This window comes from Eptatretus burgeri, chromosome 2 (assembly GCF_056783735.1).
Source record: "Eptatretus burgeri isolate ZD-2024b chromosome 2, Ebu_testis_v1, whole genome shotgun sequence".
Lineage (NCBI taxonomy): Eukaryota > Metazoa > Chordata > Myxini > Myxiniformes > Myxinidae > Eptatretus > Eptatretus burgeri.
Window position 1 is genome coordinate 22,197,203 of NC_140962.1, and position 21,760 is coordinate 22,218,962.

General features: G+C 43.7%; 1 protein-coding gene across 5 annotated transcripts in view; it reads left to right on the forward strand.

The window, feature by feature from the left end:
- Positions 1-21,760, forward strand: part of LOC147031580 (uncharacterized) — a 38,560-nt gene that overhangs the window by 16,584 nt on the left and 216 nt on the right. For 2 of the 5 annotated variants that reach the window (XM_085865502.1, XM_085865519.1), the window contains 10 exons: positions 79-180; positions 288-347; positions 2,985-3,086; positions 4,791-4,892; positions 8,514-8,636; positions 9,617-9,655; positions 9,902-9,950; positions 18,227-18,283; positions 19,922-20,132; positions 20,597-20,671. In XM_085865502.1, the coding sequence (XP_085721628.1) occupies positions 79-180; positions 288-347; positions 2,985-3,086; positions 4,791-4,892; positions 8,514-8,622 (475 nt within the window). In that variant the 3' untranslated portion in view covers positions 8,623-8,636; positions 9,617-9,655; positions 9,902-9,950; ... (1 more) ...; positions 19,922-20,132; positions 20,597-20,671. Of the gene's footprint in view, positions 1-78; positions 181-287; positions 1,167-2,984; positions 3,087-4,790; positions 4,893-8,513; positions 8,637-9,616; positions 9,656-9,901; positions 9,951-18,226; positions 18,284-19,921; positions 20,133-20,596; positions 20,672-21,760 lie in introns of those variants that run through there. The other 3 variants (XM_085865479.1, XM_085865487.1, XM_085865509.1) reach the window with 2 other exon arrangements.

Sequence of the window (21,760 nt, forward strand, 5' to 3'; positions counted from 1 at the left end):
AAATGAAGACTGAATATGATATCTGGTTTCACACGTTTGTATGAAGTTGTGGATTTAAGAGGTCTGTTCATTTTTCAGGGAAGCAAACATGAACAAGTCTGCTACTTCTGATGACGTCGGTGTGATCCAGTCATCCACATCCACCAAGCCAAAAATTCTCGGTCTTTGGAAGCATCTCAAGTAAATAAATTTATTTTCCTCTTCTGAACTTTTAAAAACATGTTTGTGGATATTTCTATCTCAACAAATGTACAAGAAATTAACTTTTCAATCTTTTTTTTCAACAGGCAAAAATGCTGGAGACAAGGCAAGAAAGGGAAGGGTTGTGGCAACAATGTCCATATCATGTAAGGAAGAGAAAAAATCCTCATCGGAATGACGTGACATGAAACGTACAAGCAATGTAAATGGTGTTCCTTTCAGGAAATTGAAGCTATTCCTGCCGTTTCACAATCACATTTTGCTCCTTAATTATTTGCTGTACCATAGGTTAGATGTTTCAGCAACCCTGGTGTTGGCTTTGTGGTTGGGGTGGCTTGCTTGGGATCTTAGGATCCTGAGTTTGAGCCAGGTTGGCCACTGAATTAAGACCAAGTGGGGTTGATTCTGCGTGTTATCCCTCTGAAGTCGGCAAAATAAGTACCAGTGTCCTGGTATAGGGGTATAGCATCAGCGGCATAATTGTGCCCCAACATAATGATAGCGACCCGGCAGGCAAGGTGCCATACGCAAGAAGATGAAGAAGATGTTTAAGTGCTGGGGATTGCTTTGAGGTGCTTGTACTCAGATGTGTGTCCTTGGTTGGCTGGGTGTGCTCTGACTTTCAAAAGGAATTAGACACTGTGGCTAATCCTGGTTTAGAATGATTAGTCGCAGGAGAAAAGAAATTGCCACATATTTTATTCAAAAGTTTTTTTTTAGCAATATGAAATAATAAGTTAATTTTTAGGCGGATGTGTGAGTTTTATGGGTGAGGTTGGTTGGATGAGTGAGTTGGATTGTTCAAATTGGTTGGATGAGTGAGTTTGACGTGTGACATTGGTTGAATGAACGACCATCAGGTGAGGTGTTGATTGTGAGGGGTGGTGTGTGTGTGTGTGTGTGTGTGTGTGTGTGTGTGTGTGTGTGTGTGTGTGTGTGTGTGTGTGTGTGTGTGTGTGTGTGTGTGTGTGGTCGTTTGCCTTTTGTAGGTGGTAGTGGGGGATGGGGTGGTTGTGGACCAGGAATGGACCAACCTCATGCCAGCCAATCTCACCCAACAACTTCACCCATCCAACGAATCTCACGCGTCAAACTCACTCATCCAACCAATGTCACACTTCCAACCAATGTCACCCATCAACTTCACTCATCCAACCAACCAAAGTCACCCATCAAACTCGCTCATGCAAACAAACTCTCTCATCCAAACAAACTCGTCCGACTACAGGTACTACTACTGATTGTGTCAAAACTCACCTGGCAACCACTGATCCAATGGAGCAGGTAGCGCCGAGTAGCGGCGAATCATTCCAGAAAATTTTTTTTTTTTCAAAAAAATCAAAATAAAATTTTGAGTCAAGAATCATGGGAATCACGCGTAATTTCGGTCGATTTTTTTTTTTTTACGAGAAACTACTTTAAAACTCCTGAAGTTAGTATATATAGGCTTGTACGAAATCACGTGTGATTCCCGGAATCAAAACATACAAGATGGCGGCAGTTTCGGCCGTCTCAACGAAGGTTGAATTCTGTGCTGAAATCACGCAAAGTTCGTCTAAAACTCGTAAAAAAACACGAAAACATGGATTAGCCACAGTGGCTAATGGGTGGTTTAAAATATTATCCAGAGGTAAGGGGGATTCGCCCTGTGGCGACGTGATGAGCGGCAGCACACACCCAGGTTGGAATCTTAATCCAGATATTGTGTTCCATCTGCTAGCACTGGGGGTTTTGGTGGATATTCAAGATCGCATGTCTCTTGCAAAAAGTTGTCGAGTTATCGCTGGTATCCTGAAAAAATTACATATTCTTGTGAGTCAACAAAAGCATCGGCCAACCGATTCGTGAAGATTTGGGTCACGACTGTTCCCACCGTCAGAACCTATAATAAGGGAGGGTAGCAGAAGAAGAAGAGAATGTTTAATCTCTTCAGAATGTCGATCGAGAAGAAGTGCAAACGACAAGTGTCAGGTGAGAAGCGATTCACGGAATTCCACTTCAACTCGATGCATCAAAATATTAATCTTCATTTTCAAATATTTGATTCATAATAAAGCACGGAAACAACTGCTCTATCCAATATGATATCAGAATAATACCACGAATACCCTCAGCCAACTCAAGGAACTCTGACAAGTCCATTGATCTCATCATGATTCCGATATGAACAACACATTAATTAAATTAATCAGTTTATTAACTTTTTACTGGTGGTGGTGGTCGTGTGGCAGGTTAGCTGCCAGGGTGGCTTTCATTTGTTGAAGCGCAACTGTGTCGCTGCTGCAGTGCCCTCTACCATTACACACACTGGAACTGGTACTCATATCGCCGACCTCGGAAGGATGACAAGCTGAGTCAACCCCCTTGTGTATTAATTCAGCGGCCGACAGGGCTTGAACTCAGGACCTGAGGATCCCAAGCCACCACCCAAACCACTGAGCCAACACCAGGCTACTTTTTAATTATCACTGTGAAGGTGAAAAGGGGTGGGGGAGTTGGGGTTGTGGTGTTTGAGTGGTCTTGGAATGTGTGGAGATGAGTACAATGTGCAGGAGGTTCACAAACATCGATAAAGCATTCACTCGTCTACCCGCCTCGACGAAAATCAGTTTTCATTTAATATTTTATTTTTATGACACCTTTTTCTGATATTGTTCTATTTTTTTGTGATGTTTGGTAGAGGGGACATTGTAGTGTCAGTTGTTGAAATGAAGAATGACTATGTTAACCGGTTTAGGACATTAGCACAAAGTTGTGGATTTAAGAGGTCTGTTCTTTTTCAGTGAAGCAAACATGAATGAGTCTGCTGCTTCTGATGACGTCTGTCTGATGCAGTCATCCACATCCACCAAGCCAAAAAATCCCGACCTTTGGAAGCATCTCAAGTACATAAATTTATTTTCCTCTTCTGAACTTTTAAAAACATGTTTGTGGATATTTCTTGCTCAACAAACGTCAAAGAAATTAACTTTTCAACTTCGGCCAAAATGCTAGAGACGTGGCAAGAAAGGGAAGGACTGTGGCAACGATGTCCATATCATGTAAGGAAGAGAAAACCCTTCGGAATGTCGTGACGTGAAACGTACAAGCAATAGAAATGGTGTTTTTTTCAGGAAATTGAAGCTATTCCTGTCGTTTCACAATCACATTTTGCTCCTTAATTATTTTCTGTGCCATAGGTGAGATGTTTCAGCAAGCCTGATGTTGGGTTTGCAGTTCGGGTGGCTGACTTGGGATCTTAGGATCCTGAATTTGAGCCATGTTTTCACTGAATTAACACCAGGTGGGGTTGATTCAGCCTGTCATCCCTCTGAAGTCGGCGAAATAAGTACCAGTGTCCTGGAATCGGGGTTATAGCATCAGCCGCATAGTTGTGCCCCAACATAATGATGGCGACCCGGCAGCCAAGGTGCCATATGCAAGAAGATGAAGAAGATGTTTAAGTGCTCGGGATTGCTTTGAGTTAATTGTACTCAGATGTGTGTCCTTGGTTGGAATCTTGATCCAGATATGAAGTGTTCCATCTGCTAGCACTGGGGGTTTTGGTGGATATTCAAGATCGCATGTCTCTTGCAAAGAGTTGTTGAGTTATCGCTGGTATCCTGAACAAATTACTTATTCTTGTGAGTCAACAAAAGCATTGGCCAACTGATTCGTGAAAGACTTGGGCCACGACGTTTCGCACTGCCAGACCCTATAATTAGGGAGGGTAGCAGAAGAAGGGAAAGTTTAATCTCTTCAGAATGTCCATCCAAAAGAAGTGCAAACGACAAGTGTCAGGTGAGGAGCGATTCACGGAATTCCACTTCAACTCCATGCATCAAAATATTCATCTTCATTTTCAAATATTTGATTCATAAAAAAGCATGGAAACAACTGCTCTATACAATATTATATCAGAATAATACCACAAATACTGTCAGTCAACTCAAGGAATTCTGACGACTCCATTGATCCCATCATCATTCCTGCATGAACAACACATTAATTAAATTAATCCGTTTATTTACTTTTTACAGGTGGTGGTGGTCGTCTGGCAGCTTTGCTGCCGGGGTAGCTATCATATCTTGAAGCGTGACTGTGTCGCTGATGCAGTGGCCCTCTACCAGAACACACACTGGAACTGGTACTCATGCCGACCTCGGAAGGATGACAGGCTGAGTCAACCCCCTGGTGTATTAATTCAGCGGCCGACAGGGCTTGAACTCAGGACCGTAGGATCCCAAGCCGCCACCCTAACCACTGTGCCAACACCAGGCTACTTTTTAGTTATCACTGTGAAGGTGAAAAGGGGTGGGGGAGTTGGGGTTGCGGAGTTTGAGTGGCGTTGGAGTGTGTGGAGATGAGTACAGTGTGTAGGACGTTCACAAACATCGATAAAGCATTCACTCATCTGCCCGCCTCGACTAAAATCATGGTTTTTATTTTATTATTTATTTTTATGACACCTTTTTCTGATACTGTTTTTTTTTTGTGATGTTTGGTAGAGGGGACAATGTAGTCAGTTGTTGAAATGAAGACTGAATATGAAATCTGGTTTCGCATGTTTGTATGAAGTTGTGGATTTAAGAGGTCTGTTATTTTTTCAGGGAAGCAAACATGAACGATTCTGCTGCTTCTGATGACGTCGGTCTGATCCAGTCATCCACATCCGCCAAGCCAAAAAATCCCGATCTTTGGAAGCATCTCGAGTAAATACATTTATTTTCCTCTTCTGAACTTTTAAAAGCATGTTTGTGGATATTTCTATCAACAAATGTACAAGAAATTAACATAAAATCTTGTTTTTCAACTTGCGCAAAAATGCTGGAGATGTGGCAAGAAAGGGAAGGGCTGTGGCAACAATGTCCATATAATGTAAGGAAGAGAAAAAATCCCTTCTGAATGTCGTGACATGAAATGTAGAAGCAGTAGAAATAGTGTTGCTTTCAGGAAATTGAAGCTATTGTTGCGAATTCGCGCCCGCCGGCGTGCGAGCGGCCACCTAACTCGAATCGCGGCACGTCGCCCACCGGACGGACAATTCTGTCGTGACCCTCTCGGACTAACGCCGGGACCTAGTCACGGGTGGGCCTTTCGGCCTCACCACGATCGTGTTAATTCCCCCCCCCCCCCGCGTGGGATAGGGTTGTTCGCCAAATTCGACCTACCTAAGTACCCACACGGAGGGTAGACCGGGCGATCGCACCTCGCCACAGATCGACTCCGGACACGGGCCACTTTAAGCGACCCGTTCCGTACTATCGGGATAACCGAGCGGTGTTAACGTCGGCCTCGACGGTTCTGATTAATTATCGGGCGTATTAAGCCCACTACCAACCCTTTAAGTGAAGCAAGATGGAGATTCAATTAAAGAAAAGACGAAGCGAAACGGGAAAAACAGTTCAACATGAGGCACATTTATTCCGCGGCACACGGAAAGCACACATATACAATTACAACAATTATGCACCAAAAGCAATTGCAACAAAAGAAACACAACAATGCAGAGATACTACCGACGACGCGAGCACACGGCAACACTTACACAGTTTTACTTTTCAGACGGCGCCGACAACACATATACTGAAAAGAAAAAGGAAAGGGCCACCCTCAACGACAAGGGGGCAGACGGGGCCTGTGGGCCGCGAGACCGGGTGGAGCCTACCCGTGTCTTGTGATGAGCCGCAAATGTGGCGGCGGTGCCCCGACTCCGCGCTCCTTCGCGGGTTTCGTTGGCACTGCTTGGAGTGGGGTGGGAACGGGGCCCCCTTTTCGCACTATCTCAGCGCGGGGGGGGGGGGGGGGAAGGGGGGAATTGTTGATGCTCTGGGGAAAGAGGATAGCTGGCTTGCTTGGGTCCCGCGACGAGCGACTCCACTGCGACCTCGTCGCCAACCGCCTTCTTCCTTGCCTCAGACCCGAGGTATCCGGTTCCCTCCGCAATTCTCCTCAGCCGCCGCTGCGCTCCGACGAGCAACAGCCTTGCACCGGACTCGAACTTCTCCCGGACTCCAAGCTCTGCTGCGCTCGACGCTCCTCTCCTCAACTCCACTCGAACTCGCCTTGACCGAAAAAATCCCTCTTCCGAAAACTCTTCTCCAACTCGCCTTGACCGAAAAACTGATTGAATTCGCCCGTGCTCGGCGCTTTATAGTCGTGTAGGAGAACCCATATGCAAATTTCTGGATCAGAACGAGCTTGGGGGTGGAGCCACGCTCGCGCATTGGACGGAGAAAAAGGGGCGTGAATCTCCCCTGATCCTCGAATTTGCATATATCGATTCTACTCCGATGCGCCTGGAGGTGGGTCCAAACCGCCCCACGCTTGCTGATTGGACGGATCAGAAGTGGGCGTGTATCATTCCTGATCCGACTTCTCCTCGGAAAGGCCGCACTTTGTACCCGCGGCTCGGCGCGCGCCCTGTCCGAGTCCAGGACAGCCTGACGCTCGGTGCCCACAAGCGGTGCGGGAATGGCCGCAGAAGGAGAGGCGAAGGTGGTGGAGGGTCCAAAGTGCTGGTCCATGGCCACGGTGACGCTTGGAATGGCGGTGATGTGATGTTTGCGGGAGCGAGCTGTGAAGGTAAAGGTCGTGGCTGTTCGCGTTGTTGTTGTGAAGCGGCGTTGCGGTTGGTGGTTGTTGTGTGATGGCTGTTGAGACCTGGTTGGTTCAAAATAAAGATAGAACAGAAAAACGGCTATCTTAAAGGGTCGCAGCCCGAATGAATCACATTTATTCCCTCTAAACAACGGGTTTGGGGCTAACTACACATGTACATACAGAGATATCTCACCTACGGGACCGGAATGGTGGTTTGTGAATTTCCTCAACCACAACACTATTCTTGTCGTTTCACAATCACATTTTGCTCCTTAATTCTTTTCTGTACCATAGGTTAGATGTTTCAGCAAGCCTGGTGTTGGGTTTGTGGTTTGGGTGGCTGACTTGGAATCTTAGGATCCTGAGTTTGAGCTATGTTTTCACTGAATTAACACCAGGTGGGGTTGATTCAGCCTGTCATCCCTCTGAATTCGGCGAAATAAGTACCAGTGTCCTGGTACCAGTGACCTCACCATGATCGTGCCAATTGTCCACCCGCGCAGGATAGGGTTGCTCGCCAAATTCGACCTCCCTAAGTACCTGCGCGAGTGGTCGACCGGGCGACCTCGCCGCAGGTCGACTTCAGACACGAACCGCTTAAGCGGCTCGTTCCGTGCTGCAGGGATAACCGAGCGGAGTTATCGTCGACCTCGACGGTTCAAATTACTTATCGGGTGTTTCAACCCACTACCAATCCCTTACGTGATGCAAGATGGAACTTTCAACAGAGGAAAGGACGCAACGAAACGGGAAACAGTTTGACAAGCAAGCACTTTTATTTCACACACACAACACACGCACGTAAGGCAGTAATGCAATATGCAACAAAAGCAAAAGCACTACTTCCGATTCTAATTATTTACAACACTTAAACAATTATACTTGTCGGGACTTGGCGCCACATCATTCATTCAAAATAAACAGGAAAGACCTCCCCATAGGCAGGGAGGTAGACGGGATCCGTGGACCAAATGTGCGCGGAACCTGGAGGAGCGGCCAGGTCCACGAGACCGAAAAGGTCTTTCCCGCGTCCTCGTGACTCGATGGCGGGCAAGCCGCAATCTCAGCGCAGCTGCGCTCCGACTCCGTGCCCCTGGCGTGGTCGGTGAGCCCTCTCCGGCGTGCTCCGCGCAAGCACGGCTTGGTCGGCACCACGGTTCGGGTGTGTTTACTGCCACCACCACGGCCAATTACATCCAGACTTGCTGCGATACAATTAATGTATAGGGGCGTTTTTTAAATCTTTGCAGTGGTCTTGGAGGGGTGAGGGGGGTGTGGGGGTGGGAGAGGGTGCATATTCTCGATGTAAATTTGTATCGTGTAACGCCCCCTCCAGGTGGGATATCACACATATCCACCATTTACAGCACAGTATTCATGTCCCCACGTTTTTCAGTGTCGTGAGGTGTTTTGAATTATAAGCAGTCGGGATATTTTTGCTTCATGCACCTTCCCCGGATTATTTATTTTTCCGATACGGAGCTGTCACTTGCCTATACACCGCCCAAATAAAGGTATGCGTCAGAAAAACGTGTTGCTTGCTTGGAACAAGACCACCCATAGGTTGGGTACTCTGCTAGTTATGATAAGTTACACAAAGAGTTAGAGATTCATTGCTTTTCTTCAATGTTTTACAGTTATGCCCTTTTTGGACTTGGAGAAAATATCACATCAGTGGGGAACATGCACTGCAAAGCAATTCTCACTCTTGTTTCTCTTATATTCCTCAGCACTGTTGTGAAGCTCTGTTTATGCCTTTGTTTTCAAATCAAGAACTGTGAGGTTATCTCCAAAATTGGAGAACGAGGCTTTGGATATGTTAACAAAGCAAGAACGTGAACTCTGCAAAAGAGGTACAAGCTTGTGGTATACTTTGTGTGTCTTCCTTTCCTGGGACATCAGTCGATTGCTTACAAGTTAAGGTTATGACTTCAAATATAATAGCTTTTGTAAGTACTTACCAGTATATGATATATGTGTGTGTGTGTGTGTGTGTGTGTGTGTGTGTGTGTGTGTGTGTGTGTGTGTGTGTGTGTGTGTGTGTGTGTGTGTGTGTGTGTGTGTGTGTGTGTGTGTGCGCGTGTGTGTGTCTTGTTATGTTTGGCTTTCTTCAAGGGACTACGGTGCAACAATTGGTCTTCATTAATTGGTCTGTTGGCTGGAACAGCTTGTGAAAGAACAAGTTAGAACAGAACATGGTGGAAAGCACAGCAGGGTTGAGGGATATGATGGAGCGACACATCGAAGAAGAATGAGAGCAAATGGATGGGGAGATGCTCCTGCATCTGAAATCACCTCCTTGATTTCTGTTTCGATAAAAGATGTTTTTTGTTTGGATTTACAGGCCCCATATCATTCCTGTGGAAGACTCCATCATCGATGTAATTACACTGAATAAATCATGTGTAATTTGTGACCGATAATGATTGTCAGAAATCTCACCAAAAATAATGGGGAAAACCATCTTGAGGCAAAGTTGAGGGGGTTTGAAAATTTCAATTATTGTTTTTTCCCCAATTCTCATTTTGATACCCATCACTGATCATCAACCCTCCTCCACTCCCTCACTCTTTAAACTTCAAAAAAAAAATTCTTCCACTTCCTGCCATGAAACTAGATTCACTTGTGCTGTGTCCATTTAATCATCAACTTATTCTCCTTTTTATCTTCTGTCTTTGTAAAATTTTTCCTTTCTGTCATTTATCTCCAACACAGACCTGTATAAATCAGTATAATCAGTGGACATGACGACACACCGATAAAGTATATTTCACTCTTGTTTGCTACATGGCAACTGATATGTTTTAGAATGACCTCTTGTCATCTCTTGCAGGTTGCTTTGAAGAAGATAAAACATGTGGAGGAACCAGAAGTAAGTTTGTGTGAATGTGGAGATAATGGTGTTTTTACGACTGAACCAATACAGTTTAAATTACCCCTGAACTGTCCTGATAGATGTTTTGTCTGTATTCGCCCCTGAGGCTGTGAGTTTCTGTGTGCGTTACAAGCTTGTGGTTATCACTTTGGGGTAAGTTAACCTTTAGACAGCTTCTGTAATGAATTTGTTCAATTTTTTGTATTATTATTATTTTTTAATGTTTTGATTATTTTTTTGCAGATCCAAAAAGAAGCTGCTGTAATGCAGTCGCTTCAACATGAAAACATTGGTAAGTATGGGTTTTACTCAAACTTATCACAGTCTGAACAAAACAAGTTACAAATTGTGTTTCTGTGGCATGAATGTCTCACTTACCACTGAACTATTGGCTTTTCTTAAACTTAATCAAAACCGGAGTTCAAGTTTGCAAACACCCTTTTGGATCCGTCTCTTCATACAAAACAAGTAACTCTTCATACAAAATGCAGCTCTTCATACAAAACAATCAAAAGGTGGAGGAGTTCCATGTGAGACAATGGCGATCCATATCTGGTGTCCACCTGCATCTGCAGATGTCCTACTGCAGTTGGGTGACCTTTTTCTCGGAGGTTGGTGGCAGGATTGCACTCCGGCCAGCAAAAAAAAACACAAATAAAACTGAAAACTCACTCCATGGGAGTACGTCCTCGGGGCAGCCCATGAGATGACGGGATTGGGGCAAAACCTTCGGGACCTACATTCTTTGATGATAGGAGTAAATGCACAGAGTAATTACCTTTTTGTGTTGGATTGTGGTGGTGTGTGTAAAGGTGGTGCTGACGTGTCGTGCACCAGATGGCTGTCTCCTCGGGTTAACATCAGACGGTCCTTTCGGGTGGGTGCCTGGAATGTCCTATCCTGAAGAGAGGATAATCACCTGTCTCTGCTATCATCTGACCTCCAGCGTTTAAACATCGTCATTGCAGCAGTTTTGAGGTTCGGGGACCAGATATTGGTGATATCATGGAGGCTGGTTGCACCGACTCTTGGTCTGGTTGCTCTGATGATTACAATGCCAAAGGAGTTGCTGCAGCTGTGTCCAATAATCTGACTCCCATGATAATTGAGGTAAATATTGGTTATCAAGTGTATTATGAGACTGAGAATTTGTAACTCCTTGCGTATCGTTTCCCTGGTCTCTGGATTTGCTCTGACTGAGGCGAGTGATCTCACTGTAAAGGAGGCATTCTATGCCGCACTCGAGTCTCTGGTTGATCACTGCTCCAGGTGAGATCCTCTTCGAGTCTTGGGGGAATTCAATGTAATGACTGGCACTTGGAGGGATGGTTATTTGACATGTGTTGGTTCCCATTGGTCTGGTACTATGAACCAGAATAGTGCGAAGTTCCTTGACTTTTCAAGAAGTTGTGGACTTGGGTTGACTGTTTCATGGTTCAGTGCCCACAGCCTCATCGCTGGACCTGGTATTCCAACACTGGTGGTGGGGAAAAGGAGATTGACCATGTGTTTGTTGAAGATCGCTGGTGGATGATTCAGAAATGCTGGGTCTACCGGAAAGCTCAGTTCCTCAATTCCAACCACAGGCTTGTTGCAGCAACTCTGAAATTGCAGCTTAAATCCAGGAGAATGGTACCATCCCAGCCGAGGCATGATGTTGGCAAGCTCAAGGATAAGAGGGCAGCTGAGGGGTTTGCGAACAGCCTGAGTGGGGATTTTGGGGGTCGAGGTGTTTTGGGGAATCCTGAAGAGTTGTAGAGTGCCCTCAAGATTACCATCCTTGATGTTGCTTGGGGATGTCTTGGAATCCACCATGAGGTGAAGAAGAACGTTGTCTCCCAAGGAACAATGTATGCCATTGACCAGAGTCGCAGGACCAAGCGAATGGCAAAACTGAGCTGTTCACGGAGCTGAGGTGTAAAACTGTACATGCGCTGAGGGCGGACAGCCGGACAAGGAGGGCTATGTACGAGGAATCTGTGAATGAGAAGAGCATTACCTTTGTTCAAGTGATTATCGCCCTGCTGATAGAGGAAGTTGTGCATTGTGTTCCTCCAAGCCCTCCCTCAGTGTACTGCAGTTAGAGCAGGGTGTTGGGCTTTTGGTAGAGGAGTCCGAAGTGAACGCCCGCTGGGCCAGTTACTTTGAGTGCTGTAACAGGCTGACTCACCAGCTGTTGATTGGATATCAGGGGTGTAACTATACCTGTTGCTGACCCGCGAATCAACTATTAACGTCCTTCGTTTGTGGAAACGCAGGCTGCGGTGAACCACTTGAAGAGTGGTAAAGCTCCTGGGATCTGTCGCATCCATGGTGAACTTAAATATCTCAAAGCTTGTGAAAATGCTGTATTGATGTCATTGCATGCAGTTCTGTGCTCTGTTTAGACCATCAGCATCATTCCAACTGACTGGAAGAGGGGCCTTGTTGTCCCTCTCTCGAAAGAGAATGGTTATCGCCAGGACTGTAACAACTACAGAGGGGTGATGCTGCTCTCACTGCTGGGCTATGTCTTTGCTCAGATAATTATTGATAGGGTTTGCCACCATCTGCTTGAGCACCAGTGCTAAGAGAAGTCGGACTTCACATCAACGTGGTCCACGATTGATCGTATCCTTGCTCTTCAGGTCCTCACCAAATGCAGACGAGAGTTTTGGCAGGGGCTGCTGGCATCCTATGTTGATCTCCGCAAAACATTTGATTCAGTGAATCGGGATGCCCTCTGGAGGATTCTCAGTCTTCGTGAGGTGCCACCAAAACTGATCCATCTGATTTCTGAACTCTACTCCGATACTGAGAGTGCTGTGAGGTGTGGTGGTTCCATCTCCGACAAATTTCCAGTTGTTACTGGAGTTCCTTCAGGGTGTGTACTGGCCCCCACACTTTTCAGTGCTTGTATGGACTGGATTCTGAGGAGAATGTTGGAGAGATCAATCTGTGGTGTATTGTTCAGTAATGTCAAGATCTCTGACCTTGATTTAACAGATGCTGCAGTCATCTTTGCGGAGATGCTGGGTTTCCTAATGGATGCCTTTGAGACGCTGGGATTACGGGTTTCTTTGGTCAAAACAAAGATCCAGGCTTTGATTGAAATCTTGGATGCTGGTATGTTGTCTCTACCTCTTTGTGGTGAGGATGTTGTCGTCACGGAGAGATTCAATTGTCTTGGTTGTGATATTCATGTCCCTCTGCATGTTATAAGCCATTGGTCGATTGATTCGTGCATGGGGAGTCGTACATTCATTGGATCATGGGGTGTGGCGCTGTCGGTACCTATGCAGGAGGATGAAAGTCTGGCTTCCATTTGAACCCATTTTGGCTGAGAAATTCCCTTTGGAATGGTATGGGTGATGAATTTTCTGAGAAGGGGTGTGATTTTAGGCAGGGGTCAAATTTCGTGATCTTTTGACCTCTGTTGACTTATTTACTGAATGCATTTGCATAAGCTATACATCGATATGTAGGCCTAGCCAAGGTCAACATTTTAAGGGGTCATTTGTTATTCGACAATGATTGGTTGCAAAATTACAGCCATTTAAATTTCCCCTACCCCTAATTCAATACACACCGTCAGAAAAAAGGGCGTGAACAAAAACCCCATGGGGGGTATCTTGAGACCCAAGTTTTTTTCCTGTTAACATCATTTTCTCCAACTCAATAGACGCAGGGTTACATAGAAATAGCAAAGAAACCTAACAAGCCGGTAGGCGACGAGGGATCCGCTCGGATCGAAGCGCTGGATACGATGCTTTTCATTCTCACTGCTCCATCGACGAAGATTCATTGCCAAGACGTATTGGTTCACATACAATTGTTCCTCTGCCTGGCAAGATTTTTCCTATTGCGTATTTTGCCAACTGGCACTCCTCACAGGACTACCATTTGAAAAATAAAACCTAAATCAACCAGAGTTGGTGTCAAAGCCACCCAATGCTCGCCTGTTTATACATTTATCGTTTTTAAAAGATGAGTCTAATTAATATTTTTTTATAAAGCATTGCAGTGAAGTATAATTATAAAGCAATATATGTATTTGTATATTGTACTCAGTAACAAGAGCGCAAGTGAGCACAATATATGCCCTAACAAGAAGGTATATACAGAATTGTGCTACTACATAGAAAACAGCATCCTGGTTGCCATGGCAATCACTTTAGATGACGAACGTATGTCACTACACATCGTCTCCACAGTCTGTACCTATGTACCAAATATGAAACGTGAAAGTTGAAAACTTTGGGAGTTAGAGTGCGGACAGGAACTGATGGAAAACAGCATCCCGGTTGCCATGGCAACCACTTTAGATGACGAACGTATGTCGCGACACAACGGCTCCACAGTCTGTACCTATGTACCAAATATGAAACGTGAAAGTTGAAAACTTTGGGAGTTAGAGTGCGGACAGGAACGACCGGTATCACATAATACACCCCGATATATATATATATATATATATATATATATATATATATATATATATATATATATATATATATATATATATATATATATATATATATATATATATGGCGTATAGAAAATAGTGTGGTAGATAAAAACATTAGAAAGGAAACTAGAGGGGGAGCACTCGGGAGAGTGCAAAACCTCCGCCGCCAATACTGCTGGGTCACTGAAGTGAACCTTATATCTTATTCATTAAATATGATATCAACAGTGCTGACAGAGTTGTAGTTCTTTTCTCCAACATTTTTTTTTGGGGGGGAGGGGGGGTTGGAAATCACTTAAAACATGAAGAAATGCAAAAAAAAGAAATCGAAATTTTGTTGAAAAAAGTTTCAAAATTTTTTTTTTCTCAAACTATTTTTTTTTTGGGGGGGGGGGGTTGGAAATCACTTAAAACATGTAAAAATGCAAAAAATATATATTTTTCTCTAACAATTTTTTTTTATTTTTGGGGCGGGGGGGGGGACCAAGTCCAAAATCTAATGGCATGATCCTTGGACCATACCTAACCCCCCCACCAAGTTTCGTCGAAATCTGTCAAGGAGTTTTTCCGTAATGCAAAAAATTTAACATTTTCACGCTGACGCTCACGCCGGGGGTATCGCTATAGCTCTCTGTTCTTCGAACAAGCGAGCTAAAAATCGGCTCGAGTAAAATTTTCTAAATATCTCGAAGTGTTTAATTCCGAAGTCTCGTTTCTCCACATTCAAAACTATAAGACAAGTATTGAAAATAGTGAACGCAGGTCGAGAAAAAGTGTTTTTTCGAATTTTGCGTACTCAAGCCCCGACACCCTTGGTGATCGAATCTGGAAAAATGCTGTGGTTCAATTTTGTAGTCGTTATTAAACTCTATCCATACACTGAATTTGAACGTTCTGCCATCGACGGTTTCCGAGGTCAAGGTCACTTAATTATTCCCTGGTTCACCACCTTTCCACATTCGGAGGGCTGCCATTCGGAAACTATGAGAGATAGAGGAACGTTATGCTTTCGCGATAACTAGAGGGGGATGTAAGGAATAGGCAGGAGTTGGTCCGGTCGCTCTACCTATCATAGAAGCCGCGCTACATCAATTACCGTTTGGGTTCTTAAAACGCGGTTTTACGGCCGCTGCATAGCAACGGGTGGTTGCTTAGCAACGAAACTCAAATGCGCACACTCCCAGCCCATATGGCACCTGTCGCCAAGTTTCATCCAAATTGGTTTGCTGGTTTGTGCTGTGGAGCCTCGCGTTGCACACACACACACACACACACACACACACACACACACACACACACACACACACACACACACACACACACACACACACACACACACACGGAAAACCCGACAATAACGGATATCTAGCGAATCCCAATAGTGAGGGGGGTGCACGTGGACCCCCTCTCATCCATGGCCTATATTCCACTGATAGGCCGAATCTGCATCCGGACCTTCACCAAACTCTAACCTGCTTGTTCTTCTCACCAACCCAACTCATCCACCAAGTTTGGTCATAATCTATCTCCAACTTTTTGAGATCTCATGCCATATATCATTCTTGGCCCTTTCTCTTAGTTGTGAAGAATAATTTTTAAAAAATCAAAGTATCCAGATCTTCACCAAAATCGAATCAATTAGTTCGTGTTACACACGCAATATGTCCACCAAGGTTCACCCAAATCCATCCACAACTTTTTAAGCTATCCTGCTCAAACACGCAGATAGACAGATGGGTGAAAACATCAACTCCATCCACCTTCAGTGGCAGAGGTAATTCATAAACATGAATTGTGATGTCCTAATTGTTGGGACTTTTTCTACTGTCTCAGGTTTATGCTTGACTATGTATTATGTGTAATAGCAGAGTATCTGCCCGACAGGTGATCTTGTTCCAAGCATGCAACACGTTCTTCTGACGCATACCTTTATTTGGGCAGTGTATAGGCAAGTGACAGCTCTGTATACGCAAATAAAAAAAATCCCAGGTTATGTGCATGAAGCAAAAACATACCGACTGCTTATAATTCAAATAACCTCACAGCACTGAAAAACGTTTGGACAGGAATACTGTACTGCAAATGGTGGTGTTGTGCAATACCCTCTCCCACGTGGAGTCAGCGCTGCAAGACACATTTACATAAAGAATTTGCATCCCACCCTCCCCTCCCCAACTCACCTCACCCCCACTCCCAAGACCACCAGCAAAGATAAAAACATGCCTATACATGAATTGGGGTCATGCTGATCCTATGTAACAAGTCTTGATGGAATTGTCCCAGAACTGTAGGAGTAGAACGACAAACAAACACAAAAACACTATTCCGTGAATTACAGTCAGGATTACAGGCACAAAAAGAGCAGAAAATATGGCGTTACCATCCTTTGTTTCATATTCTCATGTTCACAGTCTGATGTCCCGATAAGCTGTATTGACCTCAACCATGAATGTTGATCCAAATCGGCCTTCCATGATCTTCCATTTTGCAAACATTTTATCTTTATCCCCTTGCTTTTTAAACAAGCTCAAATGAGCTAAGATCCTCGTCCTCTTAATGATGACATCATAAAACCGAATATGACATCATTGTGATGTATCAGGTTTGCGATAAATTATCTGTGCTAATGCCTGGCTTGATTCCCGCAAACAAAATTCAAACAGCTTGCCGAGTTTCGGAGATAATGGTATAGGCAATTTCCATTAGCGGCGATATTATGACGTCAACTTCTTTTCTAGGAAGAATTTCCAAAATCGGAGGTGGTTACTGCCTACGCGTGGGCTTTCTGCATATACATGGCAAGTTTCACGAAGATCCGATGAAAACTCTGAGTTGTGAAACAAAAAATAGGAATGACGTCATAAAAATTGATATGATGTCATAGTGATGTATCATAGGTGCGGTAATTCATCTCTGCTAATGCCCTGTTCGATTCCCGCAAACAGAATTTAAAAAGCTTGCCGAGTTTCGGAGATGGTTACTGTCTGCGCAGGGTATTTTTACTTATATATGCCAAGTTTCAGGAAGTTTCGATGAAAACTGTAGGCTTTGAAACAAAAAAAGTCCACAAGAAGAAGATGAAGAACAACAACATGAGTAAGATTTAGAGATCCTCCACGAGGATCTAAAAAAAACAACGGGGGGTTACTGTAATCAGCTCTGTCTGTCTGTCTGTCCATCACACAATCTCCTCCTAAACGGTGGTGCAGACAACTTTTCTTTCCTTTTTGTTCCGAAACAAAAACAACTTTTCCTCAACTTGTGTTTTCCCAAAAATGAAAAATCTAATTGCCCTTGTATGTTTTTGTTTGATGTGTACAGATTAATTCGATTGCCATCTTGCTTTGTGCGAAAAATAATCAGAACAAGTGAAATCCTTCAATACAGCACGTGTGGTGAAGCAAATGAATACACTAATGTTAAAATATGCAATTTATGCTTTTTCAGTTGAAAAATGATTAAAAAGCGTACTTAATATTTGAAATGTAAAAATCTTGTTATTATTGTGATAAGCACCTTTATATAAAACAGAAGGAATGAAATCGTTCGATACAGCGTGGCAGGAGGCCTTAAAAGAATGATGGCATAAGAACTTAGCTTTCAGCATTCGGCGATCGGCGCGAAATGCGATGGTGGGCGGAAGTGACGTCTTTCGTTCGTTCGTACATGAGGGGGCGCGTTTCTTTGTTTTTTTTCCATCAAGCAATAAATTAAATGGTTTTCACATATATAACACATTAGTTTCACAAATTTTCATTGAAATACTCGGGTATTTCCGTCAATTGTCGCCATTTCCGTCGAGGTTACGCACTGCATCTACCGGACGGCCGTCATTGGCTGTCTTGAGGAACGTGGGGGGGGGGGGGACACCGGACCCACCAGTGACGTGGGAGACGACGCCGGGGACATTTCAAACTCGGTGCAATTGTATACAGCGCATGCGCTGTAAAAAAGAGGCATGGACTTGCATGGCGCAGGTGAGCTGAAAGAGCTTTTAGCCTCAGTATGATGTATGTGACGTGTTCTGAGTTATGACAAAAAGAATTCAACTAGAAATTGTAAAATCTTATCAATCACAATCATTCTCCATATTTTAATATCTATTTTTTATCTTCTTCCAGATGGCTTCTGCTTTTGCATATTTGCACAGCCAAAACACTGTGCACAGGGATGTAAAGGTAACTAACGACACCAGCATAGGCCATGATATGTTCTGTGTAACACTGCAATGAAAATCATTTTTTGTGCAGATCAGCAAGAAAGGAGTGGGGAGTGTTGGGACAGGAAAGAAAAAAAATCATATTGTTGGGTAATGACCAACAAGGGGGAAGGGGAGGGAGGGGGGTGCCTGTCAGATATCGACTCTTTTTGTGTTCATTGCACAATTAATTAAACCGACAACAGAACTACAGAGGAAGATATCAAAATTAAATAACCATTCCAGCTCAGTTGGAGTTTGTGAAAAACAGAACCACCCACTGTTGGAATTTGTTAAACTTCGATATCTCTTTTCACAGCGACATTGTGAGTGATGTTGTTGCCCTCCTGTGTGACTCCCTTCTGTTAGTTTACCCCAATCTATGGCACCTCTCTCCTCGTACACTCAAAATTTGCCTTCCTAATGTCTAACAGCCTCGTTCTACAATCTCAAACTCTTCTTAACAGAATCCACTTACACACACTATGTTATGGTCACTTGTCCACAAATGCTGTTTGATCTCGACCTTCTCCACCATATTCGGGTTATTACCTAATGAGAGCTCTAACACTTCACTCTTCCTCATGGGATTATCGGCAAACTGGATTAAAATGCAATCCTTGATTAGGTTGAGAAATTCCTCCTCTGCTCTGCCCTTTCCCTGTTTCTGAACCCACTTTTCTAAATCATTATTAATGAACCTTTTAATTTTACTGTTCCATCATACCAGGGGCCTGATTATACTTGTCTAACTACCCTTCCATCTCAAATCTCTATCCACACAGAACCCTCTACATTAATTCCCTCCTTCAGGTCATCTCTTTCTCTTGATATAATATTGGCCTTTATCTGGCTTGATACAATCAGCCTGGTGTTAGCTTCGTGGTTCGGTGGTGGCTTGGGATCCTCGGGGTCCTGAGTTCGAGTCCCGCTTTCCACTGAATTAACATCAGGGGGGTTGACTCAGTCTGTCATCCTTCCGAGGTCGGCGAAATGAGCACCAGTATAACTGGTAATTATCCCTGTGTGTCAAAGGCGACGAAAGGGTTGGCGTCAGGAAGGGCATCCGGCTGTAAAAACATTGCCACAAGAAAGAGTACCATGATTGGAGCCTGCAAAAAGCTGACTCCTGCTCAGGGAAAAAGGCTTTAAAATGGTGTGATGATGATCTGGCTTCATACACCTCCAATTTTCTCTTTCCTATCACACCTCTACATCTTGTGGCCTTCTCCTGTCCTTGAGCGAAACCAAGTCTCACTTACTGTGGCTCTATCATCTGTATTCTTCGCTATCTACTCATGCTTCAAACTCCTCCATCAAATATATAAAGCTGATATTTAGTATGTTTGCATGTCGGTAGTTTGCTACCTGAGTAGTTGCTTGCAGTGTCCAAGCATGCCCTACTGGTATTACAGAAACTCTATGACATTGGTAGAGGATGGGTTTTTTTTTTTTTTGTTTGGATCGTTTTTTGTTTCCTGCATGCCCTTGGCATTCAAATTTGGATCTTTCTTTTAACACATTGTAAAGACATTTTGTCATCAAAGATGTGATTTAAAAAAAAAAAAATTTGACATTGATTTATGTTTCTTTTCAAGCTTGAAAATGTGCTTTGCAGCAGGGGGGTCGTGAAGGTCATCGACTTTCGCTTCGCTGCATTTTTCACACAAGGTGTAAAATTTCACGAGTACTGCGGCACATCTGGCTATATGGCACCAGAGATATCAGAGGCCGGCAATGAAGGCCCTCCAGTCGATGTGTGGGCACTCGGCATACTGGCCACAAAATTATTCATTGGAAGGAAATTTGATGGCTCGAACATCATAAAAGTGAGTATTGTTCATAATGGTGTCATGATTATTATCACAAACTCGTGTCATGATTATGTGTAGAGTTGCCTTTTCGTACATAACCACTCCAATTGTTATTTTGAAAACACAGTTTTTGCTGTAGAAAGTGTTATTAGTGAGTTGAAGAAACAGGAAATGTTATGGATAGGTGAAAATAACTTGGCAGGAGGGAACGGAGTGTGAGCAATTTGTAGATTAAAGTGGATTACGGTAAATTTGTGGAGAGAATCTGCACAGGATGTTGACAGTGCTGAGTGAAAGGTATAGAGTGTTGAGGGTGTGGTAACTGAGGGAAGGGTGTGTGTGGTTTGAAGGGGATGCTGCTGATGCTGAGGGGGTGTTTAGTGTTGGGTGTGTTGAGGTTGTGTCTTGCAGAGACATATGCTTTGGTGCAGGGATGTTGTTCTTTGGCTTGTTCACCACATGCCATTATGGACGTACAGGTCATGGCGATGCTTTTGATGTTAAGATCTGTTGGGTTGACGAGTGGATGTTCCATTGGATATTCCTGTCTGGAGGTATGATGTGTTTTCTTCCACACTGTGGAATGAAATTGATGATTGTTTCGTCCTTCACTAATATTCTCCTTGGTAATTATTATTTGCAACCAATTGTTATTATCCTCACCGAAGGAGAGGGTATTGTATTTGGATCCGTTTGTTTGTCCGCACAGAACTTTTGTGTTTTTCTCCGTCACCGCTTGTCGGATTGAGAAAATTTTTTCACGATCGGTGCAACTGCACATGAAGAATGTTTTAATGATAATTATGATGTCATAGGTCATGTGGTGTGGTAGCCATGTTGGAAAAAAGGAAAAACTTGACCTCTATCTCCGAAACCGCTCCATGGAAAATATCGAAACTTGGAACGTGTGAAGTACTCCTCAAGGGAAAGAAGTATCATTTTTTTGATGACATCGATTGCTTCGTTATGACGTCATAATTGCCGATGTCAAACACTTTGTCCGATCAGTATGAATTTTTTTTTTTGAGTCATCGAGGGCTAAATTGTATATGGTTGGGAATGTGGGGAGGGGGGGGGCGGATGATGACATCATCGGTTATGTGGTGTGGCAGACTTTTTTGTTGACATAAAAACCTTCAAAAATCTTCGCCTAAACGGCTGAACTGATCGAGGCAAAACTTTGTAGGTATGACTGCCGATCCATGAGGAACAAAAAGTTCTCCACCTATGATGTCATAGGTCACATGGTTTGGCAGCTATAATTTTTTAAAAGGAATAAACCTTTAAAAATCTTCTTCTCCAGAATGGCTTGACAGATCGAGGGGAAGCTTCACCTGCATGTTCCCCAAGCCTTGTGGTTATCAGGGTGTTCACGAATGATGAATCGGTCACACAAATCTGGCAGCCATATTGGATTGAATCAAAATCTTAAACAAATTATTTCTCTTGTTCCACTTCATCAATCAAGATGAAACTTCACAATTATGATCAAGTAGTCATGGTGAATATATGTTTTAAATTTCCACCTGATCGGATGCATGGTCTAGCAGCCAGAATTATTTAATATTTTTTAAATCTGGGTTCAAGGATTTAAATTAAACTTGGTATAAGTATGTATTATGATGTAGTAATGTGGGTGGAAG